This window comes from Oncorhynchus mykiss, chromosome 28, assembly GCF_013265735.2.
Source record: "Oncorhynchus mykiss isolate Arlee chromosome 28, USDA_OmykA_1.1, whole genome shotgun sequence".
Classification (NCBI taxonomy): Eukaryota; Metazoa; Chordata; class Actinopteri; order Salmoniformes; family Salmonidae; genus Oncorhynchus; species Oncorhynchus mykiss.
In genome coordinates, this window is record NC_048592.1 from 5,447,501 (window position 1) to 5,463,106 (window position 15,606).

General features: G+C 47.6%; 1 protein-coding gene across 3 annotated transcripts in view; it reads left to right on the top strand.

Annotated features, from left to right (window-relative positions):
* LOC110508385 (zinc finger protein 704) overlaps positions 1-15,606 on the top strand; it is a 104,100-nt gene that overhangs the window by 55,104 nt on the left and 33,390 nt on the right. For all 3 annotated transcript variants that reach the window (XM_036967067.1, XM_036967064.1, XM_036967066.1), the window contains one exon: positions 6,116-6,216. In XM_036967067.1, the coding sequence (XP_036822962.1) occupies positions 6,147-6,216 (70 nt within the window). In that variant the 5' untranslated portion in view covers positions 6,116-6,146. The remainder of the gene's footprint in view (positions 1-6,115; positions 6,217-15,606) is intronic.

The following is a 15,606-nucleotide window of genomic DNA, read 5'->3' on the forward strand; positions in this document are numbered from 1 at the left end:
TGGATGTTTGTCCCACATTTTAAAATCCAGTTTATTGAGTGGCCCCCAAACCTCACTTCCATAAAGTGCTATTGGTAGGATTACACTGTCAAATATTTTAGTCCAAATTCTAATTGGGATGTTGATTTTGAATAATTTCATTTTTATTGCATACATTGCTCTGCGGGCTTTTTCTTTGAGTGCATTCACTGCCATATTAAAGTTTCCCGATGCAGATATGGTCAGACCAAGGTAGGTGTAATTTTTTGTGTGTTCAGTTAAGGTGTTGTTCAGGGTGAATTTACATTTTTGTTTCTGACATCTGGTTTTTTTTTGGAAAATCATGATTTTAGTTTTTTGGAAATTTACTGCCAGGGCCCAATTATGGCAATATTGCTCCAGAATATTAATGTTTTGTTGAAGACCTTCTTTGGTTGGTGATAGAAGTACCAAGTCATCAGCATATAGCAGGTATTTCACCTCTGTGTCAAATAGTGTGAGTCCTGGGGCTGGAGATTGGTCCAACATGTCTGCTAATTCATTGATATAAATGTTGAAAAGATTTGGACTCAAATTGCAGCCTTGTCTCACACCTCGACATTGTGAAAAAAATTCTGTTCTTTGGTTTTTGATTTTTATTGCACACTTATTTTCTGTGTACATACATTTTATTAAGTCATACACCTTACCACCAAGCCCACTTTGTAGAATTTTGTAGAATAGCCCTTCGTGCCAAATCGAATCAAATGCTTTTTTAAAGTCAATAAAGCAAGCAAAGATTTTGCCCTCTTTTTTTGGTGGACGTGTTTATTAATTAGTGTGTGTAAGGTGTATATATGGTCAGTAGTGCGATGGTTAGGGAGAAAGCCAATTTGACATTTACTTATTACATTTTTTTCTTGAAGAAAGGTTTGAATTCTTGAATTCAAAATGCTACAGAAAATCTTTCCCAAGTTACTGTTGACGCAAATTCCCCTGTAATTATTGGGGTCTGATTTGTCTCCACTTTTGTGGATAGGGGAGATGAGCCCCTGGTTCCAGACATCAGGGAAGCAGCCAGAAGTTAAAACCATGTTGAACAATTTAATTCAATTTTTTCTCTCTCTCTCTCTCGCTTTCTCTCTCTCTCTCTCTCTCTCTCTCTCTCTTTCTCTCTCTGTCTCTCTTTCTGTCTCTTTCTCTCTCTCTTTCTCTCTCTCCTTGTCTCTCTCTCTCTCCTTGTTTCTCTTTCTGTCTCTTTTTCTCTCTCTCTATCTCTCCTTGTCTCTCTCTCTCTTTCTCTCTCTCTCTGTCTCTCTTTTTCTCTCTCTCTCTCTCGCTTTCTCTCTCTCTCTCTCCTTGTCCCTCTCTCTCTTTCTGTCTCTCTTTCTATGTCTCTCTCTCTCTGTCTCTCTCTCGCTCGCTCTGTCTCTCTCTCTCTCTCTGTCTCTCTCTCTGTCTCTCTCAAAAATAAAAAATAAATACAATTTAAAATAAAATTAAACCATCTAGTGTTCAGTGAAATAACAACACAATGTCAAATACAGGTAGCCTAGAGAGGCTCTTGCTGCCAAGGGAATGCCTGACAGCCTGAAAGACATTTTGGACACTACAGACTATATTCAATGTGCAGGACAAAATTGAGGCTATGATTAAGAAGTTGGAGCTCTTCTCTGTCTGCATTAATAAGGACAACACACAGGTCTTTCCATCGTATGATTTTTTTGTGTGCAAATGAACTCAAGTTTACGGACAATGTCATATGTGATATAGCGAAGCACCTGAGTGAGATGGGTGCGCAGTTACCTAGGTAATTTCCCAAAACAGATGACACAAACAACTGGATTCGTTATCCCTTTCATGCCCTGCCTCTAGTCCACTTACCGATATCTGAACAAAAGAGCCTCATCGAAATTGCAACAAGCGGTTCTGTGAAAATGTAATTTAATCAGAGGCCACTGACAGATTTATGGAATGGGCTGCGTTCAGAGTATCCTGCATTGGCAAATTGCGCCGTTAAGACACTGATGCCCTTTGAAACCACATGCCTACAGTTGAAGTCGGAAGTTTACATACACCACTCCACACATTTCTTGTTAACAAACTATAGTTTTGGCAAGTCGGTTAGGACATCTACTTTGTGCATGACACAAGTCATTTTTCCAACAATTGTTTACAGACAGATTATTTCACTTATAATTCACTGTATCAGAAGTTTACATACACTAAGTTGACTGTGCATTTAAACAGCTTGGAAAATTCCAGAAAAGGATGTCATGGCTTTAGAAGCTTCTGATAGGCTAATTGACATAATTTGAGTCAATTGGAGGTGTACCTGTGGATGTATTTCAAGGCCTACATTCAAACTCAGTGCCTCTTTGCTTGACATCAAATGATGTCAGCCAAGACCTCAGAAAGAAAGAAATCAGCCAAGACCTCAGAAAGAAAATGGTGGACCTCCACAATTCTGATTCATCCTTGGAAGCAATTTCCAAACGCCTGAAGGTACCACATTCATCTGTACAAACAATAGTACGCAAGTATATTCACCATGGGACCACGCAGCCGTCATACCGCTCAGGAAGGAGACGCGTTCTGTCTCCTAGAGATGAACGTACTTTGGTGCGAAAAGTGCAAATCAATCCCAGAACATCAGCAAAGGACCTTGTGAAGATGCTGGAGGAAACAGCTACAAAAGTATCGATATCCAGAGTAAAACGAGTCCTATATCGACATAACCTGAAAGTCCGCTCAGCAAGGAAGAAGCCACTGCTCCAAAACCGCCATAAAAAAGCCAGACTACGGTTTGCAACTGGACATGGGAACAAAGATGGCCACATGGGAAGTGCCACATGGGAACAATTTCCTCTGTTCTGATGAAACAAAAACAGAACTGTTTGGCCATAATGACCATCGTTATGTTTGGAGGAAAAAGGCGAGGCCGAAGAACAACATCCCAACCGTGAAGCACGGGGGTGGCAGCATCATGTTGTGGGGGTGCTTTGCTGGAGGAGGGACTGGTGCACTTCACAACATAGATGGCATCATGATGGAGGAAAAGTATGTGGATATATTGAAGCAACATCTCAAGACATCAGTCAGGAAGTTTAATTTTGGTAGCAAATGGGTCTTCCAAATGGACAATGACCCCAAGGATACTTCCAAAGTTGTGGTAAAATGGCTTAAGGACAACAGTCAAGGTATTGGAGTGGCCATCACAAAGCCCTGACCTCAATCCTATAGAACATTTGTGGGCAGAACTGAAAAAGTGTGTGCGAGCAAGGAGGCCTACAAACCAAAATGGGCCTAAATTCACCCAACTTATTGTGGGAAGCTTGTGGAAGGCTACCTGAAACGTTTGACCTACGTTAAACAATTTAAAGGCAATGCTACCAAATACTAATTGAGTGTATGTAAATTGCTGACCCACTTGGAATGTGATGAAAGAAATAAAAGCTGAAATTAATCATTCTCTCTGCTATTATTCTGACATTCACATTCTTAAAATAAAGTGCTGATCTTATCTGACCCAAGACAGGGAATTTTTACTAGGATTAGATGTCAGGAATTGTGAAAAACGGAGTTAAAATGTATATGGCTAAGGTGTATGTAAACTTCTGACTTCAACTGTATGTAAGAGTGGATTCTCGGCCCTCACTAAAATTAACACTAAATCCACACTGTGTGTGGAAAATGATGTGGTCCAAGGCACTGCAGGGGTCTAAGGCACTGTATCGCTGTGCCACTAGAGATTCTGGGTTCAAGTCCAGGCTCTGTTGCAGCCGGCTGCGACCGGGAGACCCATGGAGCGGGGCACAATTGGCCCAGCGTCGTCTGGCTTAGGGGAGGGTTTGGCCGGCAGGGATTTCCTTGTCCCTTTGTACACTAGTGACTCCTGTGGTGGGCTGGGTGCAGTGCATGCTGACACAGTTGCCAGGTGGACTTTTCTCCAACACATTGGTGCGCCTGGCTTCCGGGATAAGTGGGCATTGTGTCAAGAACCAGTGCGGCTTGGTTTGATTGTGTTTCGGAGGACGCACTGCTCTCGAACTTTGCCTCTCACAACTCTATACGGGAGTTGCAGTGATGAGACAAGTCTGTAACTACCATTTGGGGAGGAAATGGGTAAAATATATATATATATATATACATATATATATATATATATGAGCTAAATGATTGATTATTATAATATTTTGATTTGTGCCCTGGTCCTATAAGAGCTCGTTGTCACTTCCCACTAGCCGGGTTGTGTCAAAAACTCAAACTCATTCTCATGTTTTAACTTAGGGATAGCCCCCTTTTTTTAAAACAATTTTCGCCTAAAATGACATACCCAAATCTAACTGCCTGTAGCTCTGGCCCTGAAGCATGGATATGCATATTCTTGGTACCATTTGAAAGAAAACACTTTGAAGTTTGTGGAAATGTGAATTGAATGTAGGATAATATAACACATTAGATCTGGTAGAAGAAAATACACAGAAAAAAAAAAATATATTTCAATTTTTTTCCACAGCCATCTTTTCTACCACCATAAACGGAAGGTCCCACATCTAGCGATCACTCTGGTTGTAATTCCGATGGTGTCCACAAGATGGCAGCAGTGTATGTTTCAGATAACTGAAGTATGAGCAAACTACATGACATTTAGTGTGAAGTCATCCAGGTACATTTGGGCAAATCATGGAGACATTTACATCCACATGAAATTTTTCTGCAAGAACACCGTCAAATCTGTATACTTTGACTTTGATTTAGCTTTTCCAGTATTAGTGGCCATATTATAAGTTCAACATTTGCAAAACACCCAGTTTTCAGAACTTAATAACTCTCCATATTCCTATAATTTTTTTGTCCAAAAGGTAAAGGCTTGCTGTCGCACAAGGTTAGCAGCTACATTTTGTGACAGATACGGGGTTTGTTGTTTGACCCCGCTCGGTGCTTATTTGACAAGTTACAGTCGATCAAGTGAAGATTGCCCGCGTCATCGGCGTGCCATGAAGGCGTCGCTCTCTGACCAAATTTGGTGTCCTACAGGATATACTCCCCCCCCCCCCCTAATGATATAGTGAAGTCTGGTTACATTCTAGGATCTCTGAGGAATAAATACGAATGTGATTTGACTGGTTGAAACACTGTTTAGGGTGAGATTTTCACAGATTCCTTTCTTTGCAAATTGAACGAGTGGAAATACAAAATCGATCGTGCATGCTATATGGACCTTTTTAGGATTGTGTGTGTGTGTGTGTGTGTGTGTGGCAAAAAGCAACATTTGAGAGTGCGCTGACCCTGGCGCTAGTGGGGGTACACAGCTGGAGGTTGAATGTTTGAAGGGGTACGGGAATATAAAAAGTTTGGGAACCCCTGTTTTAACCCATATATTTTTTCTGGCTCATCTGGAAAGGGCTCATCAGGACGACTGAGTAGACTGACTGAACCGAAATCTGTTCGTCCTGACTCTCAGCTGCACGCAATACGTAATTGATTTGTGCGCCAGGAGTGTCCATATAGCCTCTCCCAGAAAATATGCCTTAAATATTGTCAGCTTTCACCTATCCGAGGCACCTAATATTCATACAGGCGGCTAGAGAAACTTGTGCTGTGACCCATCTCAGGTTTTGGGAATTTCCTCTGTACCAATAGCAATGAACCAATGAAAACTGTAAATAAAACAATAGTTGTAGTCAATTAGCCGGATCCCGCCAGTTTCTTTAGCCTTTACCTACCCTGTTGGAAACACCTAGACTCATGTGACTGCTCTGCCAAAGGAGTGTCCTGGTTATCTGAACGTTATGCAAATGTCAGTCTGGTCAGCATTCTGTGCTAAGGGAGAATCTTCAGCACTCGCAGGGGATGTGACCACAGTATTTATTATTGGACTGGAATTTTCCATTACATGCTTTTACACAGTTTGTTTTTCTGTCTAAAGAAAGCATGGCTGGAATATTTCAGAGCTGAAATTGGTATAAGTTTGGTCTGTTTGGCTATGGCAGACTCACATGATGGGTCATTTTACTATGCTGCTATGCCTGTATTGTAGCATGACTGTTATAGGTCTGCTGATTTGATATAGAATCCTCCCACTTTCTATGCAGGAAGAGCATGTTGGTTGTCTGTACATTGTGTGTGACCTGGCCTCTGGTGTGTGTTCCAGGAAACCTTCAGGTCTTGCTGATAAGGAGGTAATGGCTGCTACCGTCCTGACATCACTGTCCACCTCTCCTCTGGTCCTCACCCATACCCAGACAGCCTCAGGTAAGACTGCACACACACACACAGAGGTTCTGGTCTGTAGTGCCACTCTCTAGTGTCTACCTCTCATCTGGTCTCTAGTGTCTACCTCTCCTCTGTTCTCTAGTGTCTACCTCTCCTCTGGTCTCTAGTGTCCATCTCTCCTCTAGTGTCCACCTCTCCTCTGGTCTCTAGTGTCTACCTCTCCTCTAGTGTCCATCTCTCCTCTAGTGTCCACCTCTCCTCTGGTCTCTAGTGTCTATCTCTCCTCTGGTTTCTAGTGTCTATCTCTCCTCTGGTCTCGAGTGTCTACCTCTCCTCTGGTCTCTAGTGTCCACCTCTCCTCTAGTGTCCACCTCTCCTCTGGTCTCTAGTGTCTACCTCTCCTCTAGTGTCCACTTCTCCTTTAGTGTCCACCTCTCCTCTGGTCTCTAGTGTCTACCTCTCCTCTGGTCTCTAGTGTCTACCTCTCCTCTGGTCTCTAGTGTCTATCTCTCCTCTGGTATCTAGTGTCCACCTCTCCTCTGGTCTCTAGTGTCTACCTCTGGTCTCTAGTGTCTACCTCTGGTCTCTAGTGTCTACCTCTGGTCTCTAGTGTCTACCTCTCCTCTGGTCTCTAGTGTCTATCTCTCCTCTGGTCTCTAGTGTCCACCTCTCCTCTGGTCTCTAGTGTCTATCTCGCCTATGGTCTCTAGTGTCTATCTCTGGTCTCTAGTGTCTACCTCTGGTCTCTAGTGTCTACCTCTCCTCTGGTCTCTAGTGTCTATCTCTCCTCTGGTCTCTAGTGTCCACCTCTCCTCTGGTCTCTAGTGTCTATCTCTCCTCTGGTCTCTAGTGTCCACCTCTCTTCTTGTCTCTAGTGTCTACCTCTCCTCTAGTGTCCACCTCTCCTCTGGTCTCTAGTGTCTACCTCTCCTCTAGTGTCCACTTCTCCTTTAGTGTCCACCTCTCCTCTGGTCTCTAGTGTCTACCTCTCCTCTGGTCTCTACTGTCTACCTTTCCTCTGGTCTCTAGTGTCTACCTCTCCTCTGGTCTCTAGTGTCTACCTCTCCTCTGGTCTCTAGTGTCCACCTCTCTTCTTGTCTCTAGTGTCTACCTCTCCTCTAGTGTCCACCTCTCCTCTGGTCTCTAGTGTCTACCTCTCCTCTAGTGTCCATCTCTCCTCTAGTGTCCACCTCTCCTCTGGTCTCTAGTGTCTATCTCTCCTCTGGTCTCTAGTGTCTACCTCTTCTCTAGTGTCCATCTCTCCTCTAGTGTCTACCTCTCCTCTGGTCTCTAGTGTCTACCTCTCCTCTGGTCTCTAGTGTCTACCTCTCCTCTGGTCTCTAGTGTCTATCTCTCCTCTGGTCTCTAGTGTCTATCTCTCCTCTGGTCTCTAGTGTCTATCTCTCCTCTGGTCTCTAGTGTCTACCTCTCCTCTGGTCTCTAGTGTCCATCTCTCCTCTAGTGTCCACCTCTCCTCTGGTCTCTAGTGTCTACCTCTCCTCTAGTGTCCATCTCTCCTCTAGTGTCCACCTCTCCTCTGGTCTCTAGTGTCTATCTCTCCTCTGGTTTCTAGTGTCTATCTCTCCTCTGGTCTCTAGTGTCTACCTCTCCTCTGGTCTCTAGTGTCCACCTCTCCTCTAGTGTCCACCTCTCCTCTGGTCTCTAGTGTCTACCTCTCCTCTAGTGTCCATCTCTCCTCTAGTGTCCACCTCTCCTCTGGTCTCTAGTGTCTATCTCTCCTCTGGTTTCTAGTGTCTATCTCTCCTCTGGTCTCGAGTGTCTACCTCTCCTCTGGTCTCTAGTGTCCACCTCTCCTCTAGTGTCCACCTCTCCTCTGGTCTCTAGTGTCTACCTCTCCTCTAGTGTCCATCTCTCCTCTAGTGTCCACCTCTCCTCTGGTCTCTAGTGTCTACCTCTCCTCTGGTCTCTAGTGTCTACCTCTCCTCTGGTCTCTAGTGTCTATCTCTCCTCTGGTATCTAGTGTCCACCTCTCCTCTGGTCTCTAGTGTCTACCTCTGGTCTCTAGTGTCTACCTCTGGTCTCTAGTGTCTACCTCTGGTCTCTAGTGTCTATCTCTCCTCTGGTCTCTAGTGTCCACCTCTCCTCTGGTCTCTAGTGTCTATCTCGCCTATGGTCTCTAGTGTCTATCTCTGGTCTCTAGTGTCTACCTCTGGTCTCTAGTGTCTACCTCTCCTCTGGTCTCTAGTGTCTACCTCTCCTCTGGTCTCTAGTGTCTATCTCTCCTCTGGTCTCTAGTGTCCACCTCTCCTCTGGTCTCTAGTGTCTACCTCTCCTCTGGTCTCTACTGTCTACCTTTCCTATGGTCTCTAGTGTCTACCTCTCCTCTGGTCTCTAGTGTCCACCTCTCTTCTTGTCTCTAGTGTCTACCTCTCCTCTAGTGTCCACCTCTCCTCTGGTCTCTAGTGTCTACCTCTCCTCTAGTGTCCATCTCTCCTCTAGTGTCCACCTCTCCTCTGGTCTCTAGTGTCTATCTCTCCTCTGGTCTCTAGTGTCTACCTCTTCTCTAGTGTCCATCTCTCCTCTAGTGTCTACCTCTCCTCTGGTCTCTAGTGTCTACCTCTCCTCTGGTCTCTAGTGTCTACCTCTCCTCTGGTCTCTAGTGTCTATCTCTCCTCTGGTCTCTAGTGTCTATCTCTCCTCTGGTCTCTAGTGTCTATCTCTCCTCTGGTCTCTAGTGTCTACCTCTCCTCTGGTCTCTAGTGTCCATCTCTCCTCTAGTGTCCACCTCTCCTCTGGTCTCTAGTGTCTACCTCTCCTCTAGTGTCCATCTCTCCTCTAGTGTCCACCTCTCCTCTGGTCTCTAGTGTCTATCTCTCCTCTGGTTTCTAGTGTCTATCTCTCCTCTGGTCTCTAGTGTCTACCTCTCCTCTGGTCTCTAGTGTCCACCTCTCCTCTAGTGTCCACCTCTCCTCTGGTCTCTAGTGTCTACCTCTCCTCTAGTGTCCACTTCTCCTTTAGTGTCCACCTCTCCTCTGGTCTCTAGTGTCTACCTCTCCTCTGGTCTCTAGTGTCTACCTCTCCTCTGGTCTCTAGTGTCTATCTCTCCTCTGGTATCTAGTGTCCACCTCTCCTCTGGTCTCTAGTGTCTACCTCTGGTCTCTAGTGTCTACCTCTGGTCTCTAGTGTCTACCTCTGGTCTCTAGTGTCTACCTCTCCTCTGGTCTCTAGTGTCTATCTCTCCTCTGGTCTCTAGTGTCCACCTCTCCTCTGGTCTCTAGTGTCTATCTCGCCTATGGTCTCTAGTGTCTATCTCTGGTCTCTAGTGTCTACCTCTGGTCTCTAGTGTCTACCTCTCCTCTGGTCTCTAGTGTCTATCTCTCCTCTGGTCTCTAGTGTCCACCTCTCCTCTGGTCTCTAGTGTCTACCTCTCCTCTGGTCTCTAGTGTCTATCTCTCCTCTGGTCTCTAGTGTCTATCTCTCCTCTGGTCTCTAGTGTCTATCTCTCCTCTGGTCTCTAGTGTCTACCTCTCCTCTGGTCTCTAGTGTCCATCTCTCCTCTAGTGTCCACCTCTCCTCTGGTCTCTAGTGTCTACCTCTCCTCTAGTGTCCATCTCTCCTCTAGTGTCCACCTCTCCTCTGGTCTCTAGTGTCTATCTCTCCTCTGGTTTCTAGTGTCTATCTCTCCTCTGGTCTCTAGTGTCTACCTCTCCTCTGGTCTCTAGTGTCCACCTCTCCTCTGGTCTCTAGTGTCTACCTCTCCTCTAGTGTCCACTTCTCCTTTAGTGTCCACCTCTCCTCTGGTCTCTAGTGTCTACCTCTCCTCTGGTCTCTAGTGTCTACCTCTCCTCTGGTCTCTAGTGTCTATCTCTCCTCTGGTATCTAGTGTCCACCTCTCCTCTGGTCTCTAGTGTCTACCTCTGGTCTCTAGTGTCTACCTCTGGTCTCTAGTGTCTACCTCTGGTCTCTAGTGTCTACCTCTCCTCTGGTCTCTAGTGTCTACCTCTCCTCTGGTCTCTAGTGTCCACCTCTCCTCTGGTCTCTAGTGTCTACCTCTCCTCTAGTGTCCACTTCTCCTTTAGTGTCCACCTCTCCTCTGGTCTCTAGTGTCTACCTCTCCTCTGGTCTCTAGTGTCCACCTCTCCTCTGGTCTCTAGTGTCTATCTCTCCTCTGGTCTCTAGTGTCCACCTCTCTTCTTGTCTCTAGTGTCTACCTCTCCTCTAGTGTCCACCTCTCCTCTGGTCTCTAGTGTCTACCTCTCCTCTAGTGTCCACTTCTCCTTTAGTGTCCACCTCTCCTCTGGTCTCTAGTGTCTACCTCTCCTCTGGTCTCTACTGTCTACCTTTCCTCTGGTCTCTAGTGTCTACCTCTCCTCTGGTCTCTAGTGTCTACCTCTCCTCTGGTCTCTAGTGTCCACCTCTCTTCTTGTCTCTAGTGTCTACCTCTCCTCTAGTGTCCACCTCTCCTCTGGTCTCTAGTGTCTACCTCTCCTCTAGTGTCCATCTCTCCTCTGGTCTCTAGTGTCCACCTCTCCTCTGGTCTCTAGTGTCTATCTCTCCTCTGGTCTCTAGTGTCTACCTCTTCTCTAGTGTCCATCTCTCCTCTAGTGTCTACCTCTCCTCTGGTCTCTAGTGTCTACCTCTCCTCTGGTCTCTAGTGTCTACCTCTCCTCTGGTCTCTAGTGTCTATCTCTCCTCTGTTCTCTAGTGTCTATCTCTCCTCTGGTCTCTAGTGTCCACCTCTCCTCTGGTCTCTAGTGTCTACCTCTGGTCTCTAGTGTCTACCTCTCCTCTGGTCTCTAGTGTCCACCTCTCCTCTGGTCTCTAGTGTCTATCTCGCCTATGGTCTCTAGTGTCTATCTCTCCTCTGGTCTCTAGTGTCCACCTCTCCTCTGGTCTCTAGTGTCTACCTCTGGTCTCTAGTGTCTACCTCTCCTCTGGTCTCTAGTGTCCACCTCTCCTCTGGTCTCTAGTGTCTATCTCTGGTCTCTAGTGTCTACCTCTCCTCTGGTCTCTAGTGTCTACCTCTCCTTTGGTCTCTAGTGTCTACCTCTGCTCTGGTCTCTAGTGTCTACCTCTCCTCTGGTCTCTAGTGTCTATCTCTCCTCTGGTCTCTAGTGTCCACCTCTCTCCTCTGGTCTCTAGTGTCTACCTCTCCTCTGGTCTCTAGTGTCCACCTCTCCTCTAGTGTCCACCTCTCCTCTGGTCTCTAGTGTCCACCTCTCCTCTAGTGTCCACCTCTCCTCTGGTCTCTAGTGTCCACCTCTCCTCTGGTCTCTAGTGTCCGCCTCTCCTCTGGTCTCTAGTGTCCAGCTCTCTTCTGGTCTCTAGTGTCTACCTCTCCTCTGGTCTCTAGTGTCTACCTCTCTTCTGGTCTCTAGTGTCTACCTCTCCTCTGGTCTCTAGTGTCCATCTCTCTTCTGGTCTCTAGTGTCTACCTCTCCTCTGGTCTCTAGTGTCCATCTCTCTTCTGGTCTCTAGTGTCTACCTCTCCTCTAGTCTCTAGTGTCCACCTCTCTTCTGGGCTCTAGTGTCCACCTCTCTTCTGGGCTCTAGTGTCCACCTCTCTTCTGGTCTCTAGTGTCTACCTCTGGTCTCTACTGTCCACCTCTCTTCTGGGCTCTAGTGTCCACCTCTCTTCTGGGCTCTAGTGTCCACCTCTCTTCTGGGCTCTAGTGTCCACCTCTCTTCTGGTCTCTAGTGTCTACCTCTCCTCTGGTCTCTACTGTCTACCTTTCCTCTGGTCTCTAGTGTCTACCTCTCCTCTGGTCTCTAGTGTCTATCTCTCCTCTGGTCTCTAGTGTCTATCTCTCCTCTGGTCTCTAGTGTCTACCTCTCCTCTGGTCTCTAGTGTCCACCTCTCCTCTAGTGTCCACCTCTCCTCTGGTCTCTAGTGTCCGCCTCTCCTCTGGTCTCTAGTGTCCGCCTCTCCTCTGGTCTCTAGTGTCCAGCTCTCTTCTGGTCTCTAGTGTCTACCTCTCCTCTGGTCTCTAGTGTCTACCTCTCTTCTGGTCTCTAGTGTCTACCTCTCCTCTGGTCTCTAGTGTCCATCTCTCTTCTGGTCTCTAGTGTCTACCTCTCCTCTGGTCTCTAGTGTCCATCTCTCTTCTGGTCTCTAGTGTCTACCTCTCCTCTAGTCTCTAGTGTCCACCTCTCTTCTGGGCTCTAGTGTCCACCTCTCTTCTGGGCTCTAGTGTCCACCTCTCTTCTGGTCTCTAGTGTCTACCTCTGGTCTCTACTGTCCACCTCTCTTCTGGGCTCTAGTGTCCACCTCTCTTCTGGGCTCTAGTGTCCACCTCTCTTCTGGTCTCTAGTGTCTACCTCTGGTCTCTACTGTCCACCTCTCTTCTGGGCTCTAGTGTCCACCTCTCTTCTGGGCTCTAGTGTCCACCTCTCTTCTGGTCTCTAGTGTCTACCTCTGGTCTCTAGTGTCTACCTCTCCTCTGGTCTCTACTGTCTACATTTCCTCTGGTCTCTAGTGTCTACCTCTCCTCTGGTCTCTAGTGTCTATCTCTCCTCTGGTCTCTAGTGTCTACCTCTCCTCTGGTCTCTAGTGTCCACCTCTCTTCTGGGCTCTAGTGTCCACCTCTCTTCTGGGCTCTAGTGTCCACCTCTCTTCTGGTCTCTAGTGTCTACCTCTGGTCTCTACTGTCCACCTCTCTTCTGGGCTCTAGTGTCCACCTCTCTTCTGGGCTCTAGTGTCCACCTCTCTTCTGGTCTCTAGTGTCTACCTCTCCTCTGGTCTCTAGTGTCCATCTCTCTTCTGGTCTCTAGTGTCTACCTCTCCTCTGGTCTCTAGTGTCCATCTCTCTTCTGGTCTCTAGTGTCTACCTCTCCTCTGGTCTCTAGTGTCCACCTCTCTTCTGGGCTCTAGTGTCCACCTCTCTTCTGGGCTCTAGTGTCCACCTCTCTTCTGGGCTCTAGTGTCCACCTCTCTTCTGGTCTCTAGTGTCTACCTCTGGTCTCTACTGTCCACCTCTCTTCTGGGCTCTAGTGTCCACCTCTCTTCTGGGCTCTAGTGTCCACCTCTCTTCTGGTCTCTAGTGTCTACCTCTGGTCTCTAGTGTCTACCTCTCCTCTGGTCTCTACTGTCTACCTTTCCTCTGGTCTCTAGTGTCTACCTCTCCTCTGGTCTCTAGTGTCTACCTCTCCTCTGGTCTCTAGTGTCCACCTCTCTTCTTGTCTCTAGTGTCTACCTCTCCTCTAGTGTCCACCTCTCCTCTGGTCTCTAGTGTCTACCTCTCCTCTAGTGTCCATCTCTCCTCTGGTCTCTAGTGTCCACCTCTCCTCTGGTCTCTAGTGTCTATCTCTCCTCTGGTCTCTAGTGTCTACCTCTTCTCTAGTGTCCATCTCTCCTCTAGTGTCTACCTCTCCTCTGGTCTCTAGTGTCTACCTCTCCTCTGGTCTCTAGTGTCTACCTCTCCTCTGGTCTCTAGTGTCTACCTCTCCTCTGGTCTCTAGTGTCTATCTCTCCTCTGTTCTCTAGTGTCTATCTCTCCTCTGGTCTCTAGTGTCCACCTCTCCTCTGGTCTCTAGTGTCTACCTCTGGTCTCTAGTGTCTACCTCTCCTCTGGTCTCTAGTGTCCACCTCTCCTCTGGTCTCTAGTGTCTATCTCGCCTATGGTCTCTAGTGTCTACCTCTCCTCTGGTCTCTAGTGTCTATCTCTGGTCTCTAGTGTCTACCTCTCCTCTGGTCTCTAGTGTCTACCTCTCCTTTGGTCTCTAGTGTCTACCTCTGCTCTGGTCTCTAGTGTCTACCTCTCCTCTGGTCTCTAGTGTCTATCTCTCCTCTGGTCTCTAGTGTCCACCTCTCTCCTCTGGTCTCTAGTGTCTACCTCTCCTCTGGTCTCTAGTGTCCACCTCTCCTCTAGTGTCCACCTCTCCTCTGGTCTCTAGTGTCCACCTCTCCTCTAGTGTCCACCTCTCCTCTGGTCTCTAGTGTCCACCTCTCCTCTGGTCTCTAGTGTCCGCCTCTCCTCTGGTCTCTAGTGTCCGCCTCTCCTCTGGTCTCTAGTGTCCAGCTCTCTTCTGGTCTCTAGTGTCTACCTCTCCTCTGGTCTCTAGTGTCTACCTCTCTTCTGGTCTCTAGTGTCTACCTCTCCTCTGGTCTCTAGTGTCCATCTCTCTTCTGGTCTCTAGTGTCTACCTCTCCTCTGGTCTCTAGTGTCCATCTCTCTTCTGGTCTCTAGTGTCTACCTCTCCTCTAGTCTCTAGTGTCCACCTCTCTTCTGGGCTCTAGTGTCCACCTCTCCTCTGGTCTCTAGTGTCCACCTCTCCTCTGGTCTCTAGTGTCTATCTCGCCTATGGTCTCTAGTGTCTACCTCTCCTCTGGTCTCTAGTGTCTATCTCTGGTCTCTAGTGTCTACCTCTCCTCTGGTCTCTAGTGTCTACCTCTCCTTTGGTCTCTAGTGTCTACCTCTGCTCTGGTCTCTAGTGTCTACCTCTCCTCTGGTCTCTAGTGTCTATCTCTCCTCTGGTCTCTAGTGTCCACCTCTCTCCTCTGGTCTCTAGTGTCTACCTCTCCTCTGGTCTCTAGTGTCCACCTCTCCTCTAGTGTCCACCTCTCCTCTGGTCTCTAGTGTCCGCCTCTCCTCTGGTCTCTAGTGTCCGCCTCTCCTCTAGTCTCTAGTGTCCATCTCTCTTCTGGTCTCTAGTGTCTACCTCTCCTCTAGTCTCTAGTGTCCACCTCTCTTCTGGGCTCTAGTGTCCACCTCTCTTCTGGGCTCTAGTGTCCACCTCTCTTCTGGTCTCTAGTGTCTACCTCTGGTCTCTACTGTCCACCTCTCTTCTGGGCTCTAGTGTCCACCTCTCTTCTGGGCTCTAGTGTCCACCTCTCTTCTGGTCTCTAGTGTCTACCTCTGGTCTCTACTGTCCACCTCTCTTCTGGGCTCTAGTGTCCACCTCTCTTCTGGGCTCTAGTGTCCACCTCTCTTCTGGTCTCTAGTGTCTACCTCTGGTCTCTAGTGTCTACCTCTCCTCTGGTCTCTACTGTCTACCTTTCCTCTGGTCTCTAGTGTCTACCTCTCCTCTGGTCTCTAGTGTCTATCTCTCCTCTGGTCTCTAGTGTCTACCTCTCCTCCGGTCTCTAGTGTCCACCTCTCTTCTGGGCTCTAGTGTCCACCTCTCTTCTGGGCTCTAGTGTCCACCTCTCTTCTGGTCTCTAGTGTCTACCTCTGGTCTCTACTGTCCACCTCTCTTCTGGGCTCTAGTGTCCACCTCTCTTCTGGGCTCTAGTGTCCACCTCTCTTCTGGTCTCTAGTGTCTACCTCTCCTCTGGTCTCTAGTGTCCATCTCTCTTCTGGTCTCTAGTGTCTACCTCTCCTCTGGTCTCTAGTGTCCATCTCTCTTCTGGTCTCTAGTGTCTACCTCTCCTCTGGTCTCTAGTGTCCACCTCTCTTCTGGGCTCTAGTGTCCACCTCTCTTCTGGGCTCTAGTGTCCACCTCTCTTCTGGGCTCTAGTGTCCACCTCTC